The sequence below is a fragment of the Lutra lutra genome, chromosome 3, assembly GCF_902655055.1.
Source record: "Lutra lutra chromosome 3, mLutLut1.2, whole genome shotgun sequence".
NCBI lineage: Eukaryota > Metazoa > Chordata > Mammalia > Carnivora > Mustelidae > Lutra > Lutra lutra.
Genome location: NC_062280.1, coordinates 186,055,083 through 186,074,053, shown reverse-complemented (window position 1 = coordinate 186,074,053; position 18,971 = coordinate 186,055,083). Strand labels below are relative to the sequence as shown.

The following is an 18,971-nucleotide window of genomic DNA, read 5'->3' as shown; positions in this document are numbered from 1 at the left end:
GAGCCGAAGGCAGAGGCCTTAACCCACTGAGCCACCCAGGGGCCCCTCTTTCATTCTGTTTTTGTCTCATGTATGTTGAAACTCTATAATTTGATCTGTACACTTTTAGGAGTGGTGAAATGACCTTATTAGTATGAAATGTCTGTCCTAATCTCTGGTAATGTTCCTCGTCTCAGGGTCTGTATTGTCTGATGTTAATAGAGCCACACCACATTCATTGTACCTGTTGTTTGTGTGGCATATCTTTTTTTATCTGTTCACTTTCACTCTGTCAGTGGATTTAAAATCTGTCTTCCTTATACTGCAATTTGGGTTTTTTATTAATTCTTTGTGACAGTCTCTGGCTTATAGTATTAATGTATTACATTTGGTGTAAATACTGATGTGATTGGGCTTCAGCTTTTCACTTTGCTATTTATTTTCTATTTGTTTCATCTGTTTTTTTTCCTCCCTCCCTGACTTTTTTTGGGGTTTATCAGAAATTTTTTAGTATTCCATTTTGATTCTGTTATTGGATTTTTAGCAGTATCTCTTTGTGTGTTTTTAGTGTTGACTTAGAGATCCAAATAGGCATCTTAACTTAGTAGAGTCTGTTTAATCTTAATATTGGACTCTTTTACACAAAAATGTAAGAAACGTACAAGCGTAAAATTCTGTTACCCTTCCTCATTCATTGTGGTCTTGTTATCATTCACATTTACACCATGCAGTGTGACCATTTTTTGCATTAAGCAGCCATTTGTCTTTCAAGTAGATTAAAAGGAAATTTGTAATCTTTTATGTTTAGCTACATATTTGCCATTTTGGTTTCTCTTTATTCCTTATTATACATCTTGAGTTTTCATCTGGTACCAGATCCTTTTGACTGAATGAAATTTTTTTTTTTTTAAAGACTTTATTTATTTGAGAGAGAGGGAGTGAGCACGGGAGTGGGGGCAGAGGGAAAGAAAGGAGAGGGAGAAGCAGGTTCCCCGTGGAGCAGGGAGCCTGATGTGGGACTTGATCCCAGGACCCCTGGGTCATGATGTGAGCTGAAGACAAGGCGCTTAAACAGTTGAGCTACCCAGGTGCCCCTGAAGAATTTCTTTTATAAGAATTTATAATATCTTAAAGTTTAGTTTGGCGATAAATTCTCAGACTTTGTATATCTGAAGATGTCTTAATTTCACCATCGTCATTTGAAGCACATTTGTGTTGGTTATAGAATTCAGTTATTCTTTCTTTTCTCTTAACTCTCGCCAGATGTTCCACTGTCTTGTTTCCATGGTTTCTGATGTCAGCCCTCAGTTGTATTGTTCCTTTATGTGTAAAGTGTTGTTTTTCTCGGTTTTTTGGTTTTCTGCAGTCTGAGTCTGATGTACCCTAGGAAAAAAGTCTTTGTTTTGATATTTCCTGGTGTTTGCTAAGATTCTTCAGTATGTAATTTAATATTTTCTACCAGCCTTGGAAAAGTTTCAGACATTATTTCTTCACATATTTTTTCTTCCCTATTTTGTCGTTTTCTTCCAGGAATCCACTTTCATGTGTGTTTCAGTCCTTGTTATTGTCCCATTGAACCCTTATGCTATTTTTTCCCCCCTTCAATTTCTCTCTCTCCTGTTATTCAGATTGTAATCTAAAAGACTTGATGAATCTGGGAACAGATCAATGGAATTTTTCTGCTTCTAAAGTTATCTAGTGGATTTTTCATATTGTACTTTTAAGTTCTAGAATTTCCATTTGGTTCCTTTTGGTAGTGTTCATTGTTCTCCTAAAATTACTCATTCCAGTTCAGTTGTTATAACCATATCTTTCTTTAACTCCTTGGACATATTTATATAATGATTTTATAGTTCTCATCTACTAATTCCAAAATCTGGATCATCTTACGGTCTACTTTTATTGCCTTTATTTTCTGTCTTTGATGTGGGTCACATTTTCTTCTTTGTATGTTTAATAATTGTTTACTGTGTTGGATGTTATGATGGTTAATTTTTTTTTCAAAGATTTTATTTATTTATTTGACAGAAATCACAAGTAGGCAGAGAGGCAGGCAGAGAGAGAGGAGGAAGCAGACTCCCCGCTGAGCAGAGAGCCTGATGCAGGGCTCCATCCCAGAACCCTGGGATCATGACCTGAGCCGAAGGCAGAGGCTTTAACCCACTGAGCCACCCAGGCACCCCAATGATGGTTAATATTATAGGGGGTTTTGACTAAAGTGTATTGCATTTTGTTCTTATGGGCAATTCTTGGCAGGTTGGTTGTATCAGGAATGAATCTATCTACCTATGTTACTACCTACCTTCCTACTTTATGTGTCTGTGTATCTGTCTATGGCAGATATTTCCATCTTAAACTCGGTCTTAAGGGGCATGGCTCTTACCCTGGAGTATGATCTTTATTACTAAGGCATGGCCCTCCTGGTGTTTAAATAGAGTGTCCGAGGTGCTTGTGAAGATCTCTTTATTCTTGTTGAGTGGGAACTCCGTGTCCCCTCACATGACCTCTGGAGTCTCCCTTGAGCCCCCTGTGGGTGCTAAATCCCCTTGTTAACTCCAAGTTGCAAAAACTTCTGGGACCTTCCCTTCTGCCACTTGGGCTTGCAAATTCCGGACATTTCTGCAACTTGGAACAGGTAGCTCTTCCTCCTTGGCTCAGTGAAATTGCTGTTCTACTTGGTCCAAAAATGTGCCTGGGCAGAAAGCCAGGTGAGATATAGGACTCTGAAGGCTTCCGGTCTTGCTCCGCCTGGCGGCCAGTGCCGGAACAGCTGCCTCGTCTATTTGGTCCAGCTTTACAGTCTTAACAGTCGAGGGCTGGTCCAGTGCCGACTTCTGTTGGAAGCAGAAGTCTGACAGTTGGCTTGTAAGCTCTGTCTTCCTCATTAATAACAAGAATGACACCCCATGGGGTTTTGGGTTTTTTGTTCTGTTTTGTTTTGTTTTTGGCCTAGCTGGAGTATGCCTGATTTTCTTTTGCCAGATGATTCATTTCTGTGTTGGTGGCTGTGCTGCTGTTAACCTAGGTTAGCGTTTCTTCCAGAGTCACCCTTTCTGTCCTCAGTCTCAGCTGTGACCGAATGACAAGGTGTCCCGATGGTCCACCGAGAGGAGCTTGGCCCTTTGTACAGATTGTCACCTGTGCCATCTTACCCTCTGGTTCTCACTGTCAGCAGCAGTGACCGTCTGTGAGTGACGATAAGAGATGGGTGCAGTTGTCTTGAGGTTTTGTTTTTGTTTTTTGAAAATGATCAGTTTTAGAATCAGTTTTGTGTGCCATTTTGTCTTATTGTCATTGTTCCAATTCGTTATCAGATAGCTACTTCGACAGTGTATTTTCTGCAGGTGGGATTCACCTGTATTTTTATGGAAACTTGGCTTTAAAAATATTTTCAGAATAGCTTTCAGTAATGAAGGCACACTAAAGTTTCTTTTTTTTCCTGGAGGGGTGTTTCTTTCTTTTTTTCTCCCTAGTGGGGAGATGGTTGTGTTTTTCTTTTTTTATGACTGATTTATTTACACTTGTGTGGCACTTCGTACTTTTCTTTTTCTTTTTTTTAAGATTTTATTTATTTATTTGACAGACAGAGATCACAAGTAGGCAGAGAGGCAGGCAGATAGAGAGAGAGGGGGAAGCAGGCTCCCTGCAGAGCACAGAGCCCGATGTGGGGCTCGATCCCAGGACACTGGGACCATGACCTGAGCCGAAGGCAGAGGCTTTAACCCACTGAGCCACCCAGGTGCCCCCACTTTGTACTTTTCAAAGTGTCTTCACGGGTGTCTGGCCCTTCTTTTCCCTTCACGCAATCCTAGTGCACGTCTTGTTACCTTTCGCCTGGACTACATCATGAGGCGTCCCTCATCTCCCCTTCTTTGTAGCATCTCCTGGCCAGTCACTTCTACAGTTCAGTCTTCCTAAAGTTGAGTTTCTCACTCAAATGTAAAAAAGACGTTTATTGTTCCATTTTGTTTTCCAGACACGAGCCGCTTTCATTCTACCTTTCCAGCCAGATTTCAGGTGTTCATGGTTTAACTGCTTCTATGTGTCCCTTCCCTGGCTCTGTGTGCTGTTCCTTCTGGCCACAGTGCTCTTCCCTTCTTCCCATAGGGTTTCTCCCGTTCATCATGCAGGGTCTGTCCTGCCCACAGTGCTACTCTGTGGAAACTGTCCCCAGCTCCCTGTGCTGCTATCCCACCTGTCCAGGTCCCACTTGAGTTACAGCTGCTTGTTCTTATCTTGTCCCATTTCTAAAGGGGAAACAGCACTCCTCAGTCACCTGGTGTCCTGCTCCTGGTGGATGACAGGTGTCCCACTCCTAGGAACCCCAAGCTCCGTCTAGGTAGCGCCTGGAGTTATTTCCATTCACACAGGAAGCTTTAGACCCGGAGTGTTTGCATGACATCACACGCAGAAATAATGACTGATTCCAGATATAGTCCGTCCCCTAGCTTTTGTCCATAGACGGCCTCTCCACTCGTAGAATGTGGGTCAAAATTACGTGAGTTGACTCCCGAGTATATATCTTTTTATACTTTCAGCGTGTCCAAATTCATCAAAAACCGGGGTGAGAGAGTTGGCTTGTGCCTCCTCTTGCTCCCTTTGTTCCTGGTGGGATGCGGCTGCCGCCCCACGGAGGGGAGGAAGGCTGAACGCAGGTCCCCAGAGCCCTGCTCTCACGGGACGCCTTGCTCCCCTGACATCATGCAAGGTCCCGTCAGAACACGCTCCACTTTGCTCTTTTCCCAAGTGTGGCTTGATGTCCCTGCAGGAACGTAAGTCTCCGTTCCCCTCTTCTGTTTCAGGCGCTTCGCCTCAGTAACGTGGCCATGGGGAAGACGACCACAGGCCAGATCGTCAATCTGCTGTCCAACGACGTGAACAAGTTCGACCAGGTCAGCTGCCCCCCAGGAAGCCTTCTGCATTCCCACCCTCTTCCTTGGTTTAACTTCTTGGAATTTCAGGTGCCAGTTTTTGGTGTAGGCCAGACTTCTTTTGAGGACAGAAGATGAGGATACTTTTTTTTTTAAATTTTATTTTTTAATTTTTGTTTTATAAATTTTTATTTATTTATTTAAAGATTTTATTTATTTGACAGAGAGAGAGATCACAAGTAGGCAGAGGGGGAGAGGGGGAAAGCAGGCTCCCTGCTGAGCAGAGATCCCGATGAGGGGCTCGATCCCAGGACCCTGAGATCATGACCTAAGCCGAAGGCAGAGGCTTAACCCACTGAGCCACCCAGGTGCCTCTATTTTTAAAAGATTTTAGATATTTATTAGAGAGAGGGAGAGAGAATGTGCACAAGTAGGCAGAGTGGGCTGCGGAGGGAGAGGGAGAAGCAGGCTCCTTGTTTCATAGAGCCCGACACAGGGGCCAATCCTAGGACCCTGGAACTGTGACCTGAACTGAAGGCAAACAGTTAACACACTGAGGCCTCCAGGTGCCCTGAGATGAGGATACTTTCTATCCAATTCTCATTTCTTTTGTGTTCAACTCAAAATAACATGTGTTGTCTGGTAGAGAAGAGTTTTGTTTTTGGAATACGTTTACAGTGTACTTCAGTCATATATAAGCAGACAGCAGTGTTCTTACCTAGCCTGGGGAAATGTCCCATAGTCCTTCAGGATTGGCCCTTCTGAGCACACTTGGTTGGTGCTGCTGGCTGGATCCTTTCTCCTCCTCCCTATCATGACCTCTCTCCTCCATAGGATGACCTCCTGGTGGGCAGGGATTGTTCTGTGACTCCAAGAGTGCCCGCTACATAGAAAGTGTCCTCTCCACAAAAGATTTTACTTACTTATTTATTTTAGGGAGACTGCATGAGCGGGGGGGAGAGGCAGAGTGAGAGGGAAAGAGAGAATCTCAAGCAGACCCCTTGCTGATCGCAGAGCCCGACATGGGGCTCTATCTCTCATGCCCCTGAGATCATGACCTGAACCAAAATCAAGAGTCAGATGCTTAACCGCTTGACATACCCGCATGCCCCGTTTTTTAAAAAAGATTTTATTTATTTATTTGAGAGAAAGAGCGAGCTTGTAAGAGAGAGCACAGAGCATGAGCAGGGGGGAGAAGCAGAGGGAGAGGGACAAGCAGACTCCATGCGGAGTGCAGAGCCCGATGGGCTTGATCCCACGACCCTGACATCATGACCTGAGCTGAAACCAAGAGTCAGACGCTCAACCAGCTGAGCCACCTAGGCGCCCCACAAAGACTTTGATTAAAAAAAAAAATGCCCAATGGGTAATCCCTAAGCGTAAATGACCTATTCTTTTTTACCCTGCCACAGTCCATTTGTACTTACCTTGTGAATATACTGTACTATCCAGGGCAGTGTAGCTACTGGTCTGAGTTTTATTGCTTTACACCACTTCTAATGATTCATTCATCAAACATGAACTAAGGCTCCTTCTTAGTTTCAGGGATGAATAAGACTTGGTTTCCTCCCTGGAGAAGCCACAACCTATCAGGGAGGTAAATATACAAGTAATTACTCAAGAGTATGGCAGGTTCCATAATGCAGGCTTTTGCGAGGTACTGGGGAGCCCAGGGGAGGAAGTTTAGGGGAACCCTGAGCCCACGCAGGGGGCAGATAGAATTGAGATCTTTCTTCCGACGCTGTGGTCTAGTCCGGTTCTCCTTGGATGTCCCTGAAGCGTACTCTGTGGTGTTCTGGAACAGCTTCATCTGGGTACTTGGAATTTTGCTCCAGTGAGTTTAAAGCCCCCCGTGATCATTTCTGTGTAGGTTCCTGTCTGTCCTCTCAGAGCAGATGGCTTCTGTACTGGGTCCTTCCTGGTTTTGTGTTCATGTCGTCCTAAGAACGCATTGCCCTTTTTTTCTCTTAAGGTGACAATATTCTTGCACTTTCTGTGGGCAGGGCCACTGCAGGCGATCGCAGTGACTGCCTTGCTCTGGATGGAAATCGGAATATCCTGTCTTGCGGGGATCGCAGTCCTCATCATCCTTCTGCCCTTGCAAAGCTGCGTCGGGAAGTTGTTTTCATCATTCCGGTAAGAGAAACACTGGTTTAAAAAACAGGGCATGTCTGTTTGTTCATATCCATGGCTTGCCCTCTGCTTCTGATCACAAACAAAAAGGCTTCTCTGATCTCTTCTTTCTTGATTGCACCCTGAGCAGGCTTCGCCCGGGGAAGGTTCCAGCCTTCCGCTGAGGGCCAGTCTTGAAGCCGGAAGGGCAAAGGCATCCGCTGTCTCCTCCTGGCTAGCTTTTCAGGCACTGTCCCTCCTAAGTACTGTCTTCCAGCAGAATTTATATACCATGACATTATTTAAACATGTATTAAATATGAATACAATTTAAACGTCTTTTCAAGACCCGGGTCTGGCCGTGTCTGTTTTCGTGATGCTTGTTTTCAGGTGTGCAGGCGTGTGTCTAGTTTTTAATTCAATGTGTCCATTAAATTACAAGCTCCCCAGAGGCCAGGTCCACCCCAATTTGTGTCTGTCAATGTCCCATAGTCCTAGCAGAGTATGTGGTAGAGAAGGTGATGGTCCCAGAGGGTTAGAATTCTGTAGGTCACTGTCAAGGTGGTCAGGTGCGCGATGATAACGCCATGTGAAACGCGGACAGTTTTCTCTGCTGTGTCTCTGCTCACGGTGTTTTCTCAGTGGGGAATTGGCTTTGCTCTCTTTGCCAGGGAGAAATGTTCTGTGTGCTTGGGGCCCCGTTGTGGCACTCCTGGAACTTGGAAGCTTCTCTTGTTCTCTCCTTTGCCCAGTAGAATTGACAGCCCCTTTCTTCTCTGCGCTCTGGCACTTTGTTCCCACTTTTTACACTGCAGCCAATGGTATTACTGTTCGATCCCGGGGCCTTTCTGCCTCCCCTACCCAACTGTGACCTCCTGGAGCACAGTTTGTATCTGACTCTCTTTCCTGTGCCTTCCTTAGCCCCTACTGCAAATTCTCCAAGTTACTTCTTGAATTGGGATGGACTTTGTGGACTTCCTCATTGAAGTCTTTCTCCGTCTGTGTTTTGAGTAGGAGCTGCCTGAGTTGTCTGAGCAAAGGCGTTGTAGGGCATCGTTGGATCCCTGGTTCTTGGGCTGTGGCCGCTGCTGATAAGGGAAGTGGGTCTGTGGCTCACCTCTCATGTCTGTCCCCTTAGGAGTAAGACCGCAGCCTTCACAGACGTCAGGATCAGGACCATGAATGAGGTTATAACTGGCATACGAATAATAAAAATGTATGCTTGGGAGAAGCCCTTTGCAGACCTTATCACCCATTTGAGACGGTAAGTTTCTGTGTCTGTCGGAGCCTGTTTTTGTACTTTCTGTCTCCTGCCTCCACGGAAATATTTGAGGGGTCTTCGGGTGTTTAACCTTTAGAATGTGAACTCCCAACGCCGTCCACCCTGCCTTGCTCCATAAACCACATTAACCTGCCTTTCCATTTACTGTCTTAAAGGAAGGAGAGTGCCTGTGCTGCTTCTACTACAAAAATGAAATTCCAGATGTTTCTTAAGTCTCTAAATCCCAAATGAGCAATGCTGGTAGCATTTGCAAGTATGACATTTACATGGAAGCTATAGTTTATGTTAATGTAGCACAAGTGGGAAGTTTGTACAGACTGCGCCAGACTGTGTACATCAGTGTTATTAATGCGAAATAGAGAAACAGAGCCATGGAAATACTGTTACGCCTTGTTTTGCTTTAGGTCTGTGGAATTGTTTTTAGTCTTTGATGTCAGTATTTGGGGAGTTTGACCCTTCCACACACGGTATGTCTGTGTCAGCACATGTCTCTGCCATCTACTTTGTACCTTTGGACGCACTCTCCTGTCTCATGCACATATCTTTGGGTTGCTTATTCTCTTCTCCTCTGAGTTCCTAAGCTTCTAAAGGAGACCGACCACGTGTCTGTCTGCCGTCAGCAAGAAGCCCGGCACAGGACAGGCACGGACGCACGCTTGTTGACCGAATGTTCATACCTGGTCCGAACTGACCCAGGATATTAACACAGGACATGAAGCCTCTGTTTTTTCAGATGAGCGACGCGGTGATGACTGTGTGGTCCTCGTGTTGGGGTCGGCCCCAGGCTGTGTGCTGTAGGATTATTTCCGTAACTTGAGGAACGGTTTGTCTTAATCCCGGTCCCCTCCCTGGAAAGGGGCCACATGCAAAAGGCACTTGAGTCCACGACTTGGATGTTGATGCTTCCTTGTAAACTCTCTTTTCCAGGAAGGAAATTTCCAAGATTCTGAGCAGTTCCTACCTCAGAGGAATGAATTTGGCGTCATTTTTCGTTGCCAGCAAAATCATCATTTTCGTGACTTTCACCACCTATGTGCTCCTTGGCAACGTGATCACAGCGAGCCATGTGTTCGTGGCAGTGTCGCTGTATGGCGCTGTGCGGCTGACCGTCACCCTCTTCTTCCCCGCGGCCATTGAGAAGGTGTCCGAGGCGGTCATCAGCATCCAAAGAATTAAGGTCTGGTGACAACCTTTTTATCTACTTATTTTTTTGTATTGTTTTAAAGACTTTTATTTATTCATTTGAGAGAGTGAGAGAGCATAAGTTGGGGGGAGGGGCAGAGGGAGAAGCAGGCTGCCCGCCGAGCAGGGAGCCCGACGTGGGGCTCCATCCCAGGACCCTGGGGTCATGACCAGAGCCGAAGGCAGACGCTTAACGGACCGAGCCACCCAGGCGCCCCAACAAACAACCTTTTCAAGTCATAAATGGATTTAAGCAGAAGGCCTGCTTTGAATTTGGTGTCATCGTGTTGCAGTTAGGTGAAATTTAACTGTCTCGCCGTCGAAGCCAGCAGTTGTCCCAGAAGGTGGCCTGTATTCCCCTCCCTGTCGTCCCAGGTGGCGTGCACCACAGATAATGAATTTGCTGCTCGTGTGCAGGCGACAGGAGAAACAGCACCGGCCCGGGGCTCGGGGGGCACTGGGGGTAACAGCAGGGTGAGGGAAACGTCTGAAGCAGGAGGAAATGCACCAGCAGATTTCATCCCTTGGGCCGTCTCCAGTGACTGGGTGGCGACTGGTGGCAGTCTGGGGAGGGGCTGGAAGAGGAGTCCTTTCTGGGCAGAGGAGGAGAGAGCTTGCAGAAGGGCCCTGCTCCTTGGGAAGGAGAATGGCCTCTGCTGCACGTACTTCTTCCTGGTGAAAGGTGGGTTCCTTCCTCTGCAGACGCTGAGCGCGTGGTTTCTGAGAATGCCTGTGGATCTCCTTTCACTTTCTGCCTGTCTCAGCCCATTTCTGGGAAGGTCTTCCAAATTTGTCCTCCCCTTCCCCCCCGCCCCATACCCACTACCTCCTTTTCCAAATTAGCTGTCCTTTCATGGCTCAGGGCAAATAACGTACATCACTAAGATGTGGCCCCACACATGGTAGGTGCTCAATGTTTGTGAAGAGGTCGAACATGAAGATAAATTAGCTCTGTGAGCAGGGCCAGGGCATGAACTTGAGTACCTGGGCTTTACAAATAAATCTGGTTTTCCTGTTCCTCCACAGTGCTGGCTATGTCGTAATACATCTCTAGTGAAGCTTGATGGCTCTGGGCTTGATTTCCTTTCCTCCCCTCCCCTCCCCTCCCCTTTTTAAAAATAGTTTTGTCATAAAAGCTGAGATTTTCTTCTGATGAAGTTTCCTTCCTATAAAAAAATATTACTCAGGAGAGAGATCAGTCTTACGGGGTCCATTCTGGTCCCTAAGTTTCCCATTCTTTCCGACAGGGGTTTCCAGCAACTTTTAAGTGGTGACCCATGCATTTCAATAAAACTTCTTTATTTTATTAAAGATTAAAAAAAAAAATTATTCGGGACAGGGAGAAGCAGACTCCCCTTGGAGCAGGGAGCCTGTTGCAGGACTCGATCTCAGGACCCTGGCATCATGACCTGAGCCCAAAGGCAGATGCTTAACCACCTGAGCCCCCCAGGCGCCCCTCAAGAACATTTCTTTTATGTAACTTTTGCATCTTGAAAGAGCACGAACATAACTTTGGCCGCAGCGATGTTCTAAGTGTACGTCAAACTTCTCCAGACGCCTGCTGTGAGTGGGCTGGTGCCTGCTGCGGCCCGGGCCCCTGAGCTCCTTTCCTCCAGACCACAGTGCTTGGCCTCCCCCCTGGATGGGTAAGGAGGGTCTCCTGCAGGAGGTGAGCCAGTGGGCACGCGGGGAGTTTCCCCAGACCCTGCTTTCTTACACGTCCGTACGTTGTCTACAGTTGCCTTCCCAGTGCCTTCTGGCATGTGGAGTATTTCCTTCCGTGTGGTTTTCATCAAGTCTCATTCTGAAGAGGCCCCCAGCGGTTCCTGAAGAATCTAGATTGTAAATTCTGCGTTTAAGGCTCTACCGGCTGCCGGCTGCATTCTGTTTCCTGGTGCCCAACCCTCCCCTCTGGTGGTGGCGGTTGGGGGTGGTGCTTGTGTGTTGGTGATAGGCCACATTCATGTGCATGGGGGGGGGGGTCTTTGCCCCCCCCCCCCCCCACTGTTCATCCCTGTGGGTTGCCTTTTCTTATGTTGATTTAGGGAAATACCCACACGACCTCCTCTAGCACTTCTGTTCATGTTGATCTCAGGCTTCCCTATTTATGTACAGGGCCGGTGCCCCCACTGCTCAGTAGCAGATCAAGTGGGTGATGCTGTGACTATATGAAGACCCCGGACAGCAGATCGTATCTGATCGTCCTTGTGCATAGTTCACGGCCCGTGCTGGGCCTGTCATGGACGTCAGATAAATACTGCATTGACTGAAGCAGCAGTTACAGGGGAGGACTGGGACCAGCAGAGGTGTAAGGGGACCCAGACTGTACTGGAAGCCAGAGAAACGCAGTGAGGAAGTGGACTGGAGTGGGCATTCCTGGGACAACGGGCCTCGGAAGGGGTCTTTACCTAGAGCGCGCATAGATCTGCGTCTCCCCTGTTCTGTGTGTGCACCTGTGGACTTGATGGATCTGAGTGGGACACAGTCAGTGTAGCTGGCCCAGCTCCTGGGCTGGGCTCTTGGGCCTTGCAGACGGAAACACCAGTCTTACTTGGTCAGTAGCATTAGTTTGGCCACTGTGAAATAAAGGAAGATTAAAACCATGTGGCTTTAAAATTTTTTTTTTTTTAAGATTTATTTATTTATTTACTTGACAGACAGCACAAGTAAGCAGAGAGGCGGGGGTGGGGGGGAAGCAGGCTCCCTGCTGAGCAGAGAGCCCAATGCGGGGCTCGATCCCGGGATTCTGGGATCATGACCTGAGCCGAAAGAGGCTTTAACCCACTGAGCCACTCAGGCGTCCCCAAACCATGTGGCTTTAAAGTGCATCTTGAGGGGCACCTGGGTGGCTCAGTGGGTTAAGCCTCTGCCTTCGGCTCAGGTCATGATCTCAGGGTTCTGGATCGAGCCCCACATCGGGCTCTCTGCTCGGCAGTGAGCCTGCTTCCTCCTCTCTCTGCCTGCCTCTCTGCCTACTTGTGATCTCTCTCTCTCTCTCTCTTAAAAAAAAAAAAAAGCATCTTGAGTCAGAAGGCAGTCTGCAGACAGAATTCCCTCCTCTTTGGAGGTCAGTCTTTTCTTTCCTCTTGAGGACTTCAGCTGATTGAGCGAGGCCCACCCACCACGATGGAGAGTAATTTGCTTTATTTAAAGTTAGTCTCATCTGAAAAAGTACTTTCACGTAACATCCAGATGTGTTTGCGCAAATGTCTGGGGACTCTGGCTTAGCGAAGTTGACACAGAGAATTGACTGCCACACCCGCCGGATCTCCCAGATGTGACTCTGGGGTCGCTTACTGTGTGTCTGGAAGCCATCTGTTTGTGGAGGTCGCCTCCTCAGTGAACTCTAGACTTCTGAGGAGTGGCTGGGGGCCGTGTCCGTCTTTGCATACCTCACGGATGGCGCACGCTCCGAAAACGCGCTACTGTAGGAAGTGTGCAGCCCTGCCCATGGCTCTGACATTCTGCGGATATCCAGCAACTGAGTGTGGCTTTCGTGGAAAACGCTAACTTTCATTCTCTGATGGATCATGTGGTGCATAAAATAGTGTAGCACAAAAGGGAACTTGCAGAAGGTTTTCAGGGAGTTGGGGTCAAATATATGGGGAGGAGTTTTGATCGCTTTTCCTCCACAATGCAGCTGAGCTGCGTCTGAGGCTTAAAATTCCTTTCCGTGTAGACATGTCCGATAACGTTAAAGTCACGACCTGCGGGGAATTTGGGCATCTGTGCTGTCGAAGCAAATGTTCCTGCCGAGAACTTTGAATTTCCTTCGGGGTGATTTTGTGGAGGGCTTTGTGTCCTGCTCAAAGGAAGCGTCTTCGACTTGGGCAGGAGACCTAAATCTTCCCTCCTGTGCATAGAGTTTCTGGTGGGGGGGTAGGCCTGGGGAATTACGGTTTGTTTGGCAGGAGTAGTTTTCAGTAAAGGGTGAGACCAGTGGCTGAGAAGGAGTGGTGGGAAGGGGTTGGTTAGTGTGGGAAACTGCTTCAGGGCGGCATTGATGGAATTCTCAAAGCATCTCATTTTCTTTTAGATCTCAGGCTCCTTTTCAGCCCGTGTGGTTTCTGTAACCCTTTAAGAAATTTAGATCTCGAGTGCATCAGAATCACCGGGAGTGTTGATTAAACTAAATTAGTGCATGTTGAAGACTCTGATTCCCCGGGTCACGTGGAGCCCATAGTATCTATGTCTTAGGCAAGCGTGCTTGTGCTTCTGAAAATACGCCACGTGCGGGGACCACTGCCCCAGCCGTGGAGAAAAGCACACAAGGCAGGATGTGCTAATAAGCCAATACGAAAGATGTCAGGGTCACGTCACGGCAAGACTAAAGTCAGTTGGGAGGAGAAACTAACACCGGTTTTCGTTTATGCCGGACCTTTTGGGGGGCACATTTGGAATTCATTGAGTTACTCCACAGAATAACTGAGCACCTGCCCTAGACCTGGGGCTGTGCCAGCTGCATATATTCGATGATGGTGCACAGAGGTCCTTCCTGCTTGGAATTTATGTATCATCAAGTGGAGGCTCATAGGTACGTAAACGATGACCCTCACTGTTCACATGTGTTTTGTGTCATCCGTCCTTGAAAGGGAAAGTCGGAGGTGCTCTGCAGACAGGCTGCTGTAATTTTGGAGGTAAGCTTCCTGGGAAGGCTGAAGGAGTGACCTGGAGAGTTACCTGTGTTGGAGGTTAGCAGGGGTGGGGGAGGGGCAGAGGGTACGGGTGGGTAGGAGGGTGAAGTTTGCCTTTTTGGGGGGTGCTGGTTAGGTGGCAAGAGCTCCTAAAGAGGGCTTGGCACACCACGAAGGAGATCCGTGTGTCTGAGGAAGCAGAAGTGTCGGAGGCTGCAGAACAGAGCGCTGGGGGCCCGAGCTGGGGCGACAGCAGCCTCCAGGCACCACGAAGCTCACTCCGGCTGCAGCCTGGGGACTGGAGCAGAGGACGTGGGGGTGGGGACCCAGGGCAGAGCCGGAAGGTGCTTCGAGAGGCTAATGCAGTCCAGGAGGGAGTGACATGGTTTGGATTGGGCTGCCGTAGATGGGGCCTGATGGGAGAGCCCTCCAGGAGCACGTCTTGACTTTGGGTACCTGACAGAGGTAACAGGCGCCAAACAGAATGAATGGATCCGGTGTTCACTCTTCTTCCTTTCCCTGCCTGTCACTTAGATGTGTTAATGTTCAGGGAGAGGTAACCATGGCAGCAGGAGAGGAAGCAAAGGTGTGCGGAGTCCGATAACCGGGTGGGGTCAGGACTGGGCGAGGTCTGACTCGTGGGGTCAGAAGCTTTAGGGGCACATGGGGGCTCTGACTCTGTCTCTGACAGCCCGGACTCGGTGGGCTGGGCCGCCCACCCAGCGCGGTTCCCAGGACGATCGCATTTGGCAGTTGCAGGAGCTAAATCCAGTAGACTTTGCCCCTTCAAGCTGGCACTATGGTCCACAGCTGTGGGGGAAGGCCTCAGGTGGGCTGTGTCATCTTTTCCACCCACACTTTTCCATTTCCTTTTTCCCACGCACCGAAAATGAGGGATTTATTATGAGGTTAGAGGCCCAAGAAGTTCCTTCTATTTTTCTCTTAGTGACATGGAACGGGTCCAGTAGGATTATAAAAGATCTTGTCTTCACTTCAAAGCACTGGGAGTCTGGACGATGTCTACATCCAGTAAAGTGTGTCTCAGAGATGATATTGTTCATAAAGCTGATTAGGCTTTCTGCCCAGCAGCCACTCCGAAGTCAATCTTTCTGGCTTGAGTTCTGACGTCTGACACTTTCCCCCATGACCTGTTCCAGATATGGACTTCATGGCTGTTAATGGCAATATAAAGTCAGTGTTCTCATCAGCCTGAGTCCTGGAGAAAAATCTGCCCAGCGCAGCTGGCCCCTGTACAAGGCGTTCACGTGTTGAATGGAGTCTCGTTTAACCGCTGGGAAACTGTGACTTCTTTCCACTCAGACCTATTATTTCTGGACAAATGCTCAATAGATTTACTTTCTCAATGTGTGTGTAGTTTTTCTTCTCTTGAAGGTGGGAGGAGGATTGCTATTCTAATATGCACCTGCTGAATATTGAATTTTATACCTTGGTAATATGTTTATGCTATAAAATTAGAATTCTCTTCTGTCTCGACGAGATTTATAATATCTATAACCTTCTGCTTGTCGCCTTGTTAACTCATGCTGCGTAAGACTGTAGCGATGTAGTTAGCAGTTAGACCCACTGGAACCGGTCTCACGGTCTGTTTGTACCTTAGGGGTTGTCTATTGATGTGCTGACCTTTTGTGAGGCTCAGTATTCATGTTGGAGCTGGGGCTCTTTGTAAGTGCATGAATGGCATCGTCTTCTCCGTCGCCATGACTTGATATCCCCTTTGGACACTTAGAAGTACGGTGGGCTTTGCCAGCTGGGGCCCTTGTGAGCCTGAGACAGGCTGAGAAGGCTGGGTTGGTTTAGTACTCGAGGGTATCAAGGTCGAGGCCACTCGGGGAGTGCTGACTTAGGTGCTCATGGGTCGCTAAAGGGTTTTAAGCCTGGTGGGCCTCCTCAGTGTTTCAGTGGGATCAGCAGGGGGTGGGGTTTGGGATAAGTTTGGCGCAGTTGGGGCTGCTGGGGAAGGAACTGGGAGGTACGGGGGGGGGGCAGCCAAAAACTGTGTCAGTATCGTAAATAATTGCTGGTGAGATTCCAAAGTAACATTGTTTGAAGAGGAATGAAGAACTGGGGGGGAGCGGAACTGTGGCACAACAGGCAAGCGTCGCTCCCTGGTTGACGAAGGGAGAGGCGGTGGGGAGAGAGAGTTTGGGTCAGGCTGGTTTTAAAGCCTGCAAGGGGGAGCCCTCATCCATCATCCGTCTGTTCCGCTGCCCTGCTCAGCACAGGCGTGGGGCAGGTAGCCAGGTTCCCAGCGAGCCCGGACCCCGGACAAGTGGGGAATGAGCAAGCACACCCTGCCTCATGCTGGCTGGCTCTTCGAGAAATGTGAGGGAGTGTGTTTTCCTGCACCGAAGAGACTTGGCATGGTCAGCTTTACTGGTTCTCGCCAAGTAGAATGTGGTACCCGATGTGTAGCTTTGTGACTGGTAAACAAGATTTTAATGACTTCAAGCATGTTGATGATTTTTGGAGGAGCAGGTGACTTATGTGCTATTTCCCTAAAATGATTTCACGGGCTTACCTCAGCTGCTTCCCACGTAGGTTAGGGTTAGGTTTGCCCCGTGGGTCCTAGAGTACTCTTGTGTAAGCTGTGTACACAGGGTACGTGATTTTTCTCTTTTGCACAGATCTTTCTACGGTTGTGTGTCAGTTTCCTAGGTCTCTTGGGACAAAGTTTCTTGAAACTGGGTGGATCAGAGCAACAGAAATTTGTGGTTTCACGGTTCCGGAGGCCAGAAGCCTGAAATCCAGCTGTCCTCAGGGTTACCATCCCTCTGAAACCTACAAGGGAGAAGCCTTCCTCGCGTTCTCCGGCTTCCAGTGGTTGTGGGCAGACCTTGACGTTCCTCCGTTTGCTGTCCCGTCACTCTGATCTCGGTCTTCATCAGACAGCTGATGCTTTCTGCCTGTGTGTCTCTGCATCTTCTTCTTCTTTAAGATTTCATTTTATTTATTTATTTTTAAAAATTTATTTATTTGACATAGAGTGATCACAAGTAGGCAGAGAGGTGGGCAGAGAGAAAAGGGGAAGCAGACTCCCTGCTGAGATGAGAGCCTGATGTGGGGCTCGATCCCAGGACCCTGAGATCATGAGCCAAGCCGCAGAGAGAGGCTTTAACCCACTGAGCCATGCAGGCGCCCCCTTTAAGATTTTATTTTTAAGTAATCTCTGTACCCAACATGGGGCTCACCTTCACAGCCCCGAGATCAAGAGCTGCACACTTTACTGACTGAGCCCACCGGGTGCCCCTCTTTGTCATCTTCTTAAGGACACCAGTCGCGCTGGATTTAGAACTCCCTCTAAAGCTCTGCTCTGCCACGACCGCACCTTAGTCACATCTGCAATGACCCCCATTTCTTTCTTTCTTTTTTTAAAAGATTTTATTTGACAGAGATCACAAGTAGGCAGAGAGGCAGGCAGAGAGAGAGGAGGAAGCAGGCTCCCTGCTGAGCAGAGAGCCCGATGCGGGGCTCGATCCCAGGACCCTGAGCTGAAGGCAGAGGCTTAACCCACTGAGCCACCTAGGCCCGCCCCGCCCCCCCCCCCCCCCCCCCCCCCCCCCCCCCCGCCCAGGGCTTCATTTAATTCAGTCGGATTGCAGCCTTGAGCTGCTAACTTGTGGGGAAAAGGGAAGGGAGTGGAAGATGTGGCTGTTTCTGCTGTCCAGGGTATTTACTAAGGAGAAGAGTTGAGGGATAATGAGAAATGCTTATAAAATATTTTTTTTTTAATAAGAGGTAGAAACTTGTTAGGAGTTTTTCTCTCTTTCTCTCTCTCTTTTTTAAAAAAGAATGATGATGGGGGCAGGGCACCTGGGTGGCTCAGTTGGTTAAGCATCTGCCTTCAGCTCAGGTCGTGATCTTGGGGTCCTGGGATTGAGCCCCAAATCAGGCTCCCTGCTCAATGGGGAGTCTACTTCTTCCTCTTCCTCCTCCCTCCCTGCACATCCATACATGCTCTCTGTCTCAAATTAAAAAAATAAAAATAAAAAAGAATGATGACAAAGGATAGTTAATGACAAATGATACACTGATTGGACACGTACAGGGAGAACATGAGCCTAAGTGCCCAGGGAAAGGTCACTGCAAATAAATGGGCAGAGCCCTGTTTTTCATCCAGAGTCTCTGCCACTGGTCCTGTGTTCCCAGCCTGTCCTTTGGGGCCAACTCGATTCCTGAAGGTGGTTGGGGAGGGGTGGGGTGCGATGCTGGCCTTCATCTTTGTGTTCCCAGCCTCTGGCGTGGTGCTTGGCACATGGTGGGATTAGGTCAATATTTATGGAATCATTTTCTACCAACTCCCCTGTTTATTGTTGGTAACACAGAAGTAAAACAAAAATGTCCAGGTCCTAAATGTGTTCACTGTTTGGAGCTGTATTTTCTTTTCAGGGAAAGTTCAGGACCCTTGTTGGGAGGGTTATGAAGATAACTTTGTGAACTCTTTATTTCTGTATATGCGTTCTATTATACAATTACCTGATGTATACTGTGTCGTGATTGCTGTCAAGCCTTCAGATACAGTTGGTGAAGGGGTAGACGGCCTGTGTAGAATGCTCCACAGCAGATTCCCAGGGAAGCACTTACTCTCGTGTGTGTCTCGTTCCCGCAGCTCAGCCCGCCTTTTTCCTTCTTCTGCAGAACTTTCTGTTGCTTGACGAGATCTCACAGCGCACCCCTCAGCGGCCATCAGATGGTAAAACCATAGTGCACGTGCAGGACGTCACTGCCCTTTGGGATAAGGTACGTATCACCCCTCATGAGATCACAGCTGCTGTAGGACGACTGGTCACATGGATGTGAATTTTGAGACTTTTCTCCCACCGTATAAAATGTGATCGGCCGCATTTGCTTGAAAGTGTGTTATAAAAATGCTCAAAATCAGGAATAAGGTTT

General features: G+C 48.1%; 1 protein-coding gene across 3 annotated transcripts in view; it reads left to right on the top strand.

Annotated features, from left to right (window-relative positions):
• ABCC4 (ATP binding cassette subfamily C member 4) overlaps positions 1–18,971 on the top strand; it is a 248,357-nt gene that overhangs the window by 67,869 nt on the left and 161,517 nt on the right. For all 3 annotated transcript variants that reach the window (XM_047720242.1, XM_047720241.1, XM_047720243.1), the window contains exons 5-9: positions 4,782–4,871; positions 6,823–6,986; positions 8,101–8,226; positions 9,172–9,421; positions 18,717–18,818. In XM_047720242.1, coding sequence (XP_047576198.1) covers positions 4,782–4,871; positions 6,823–6,986; positions 8,101–8,226; positions 9,172–9,421; positions 18,717–18,818 — 732 coding nt within the window. The remainder of the gene's footprint in view (positions 1–4,781; positions 4,872–6,822; positions 6,987–8,100; positions 8,227–9,171; positions 9,422–18,716; positions 18,819–18,971) is intronic.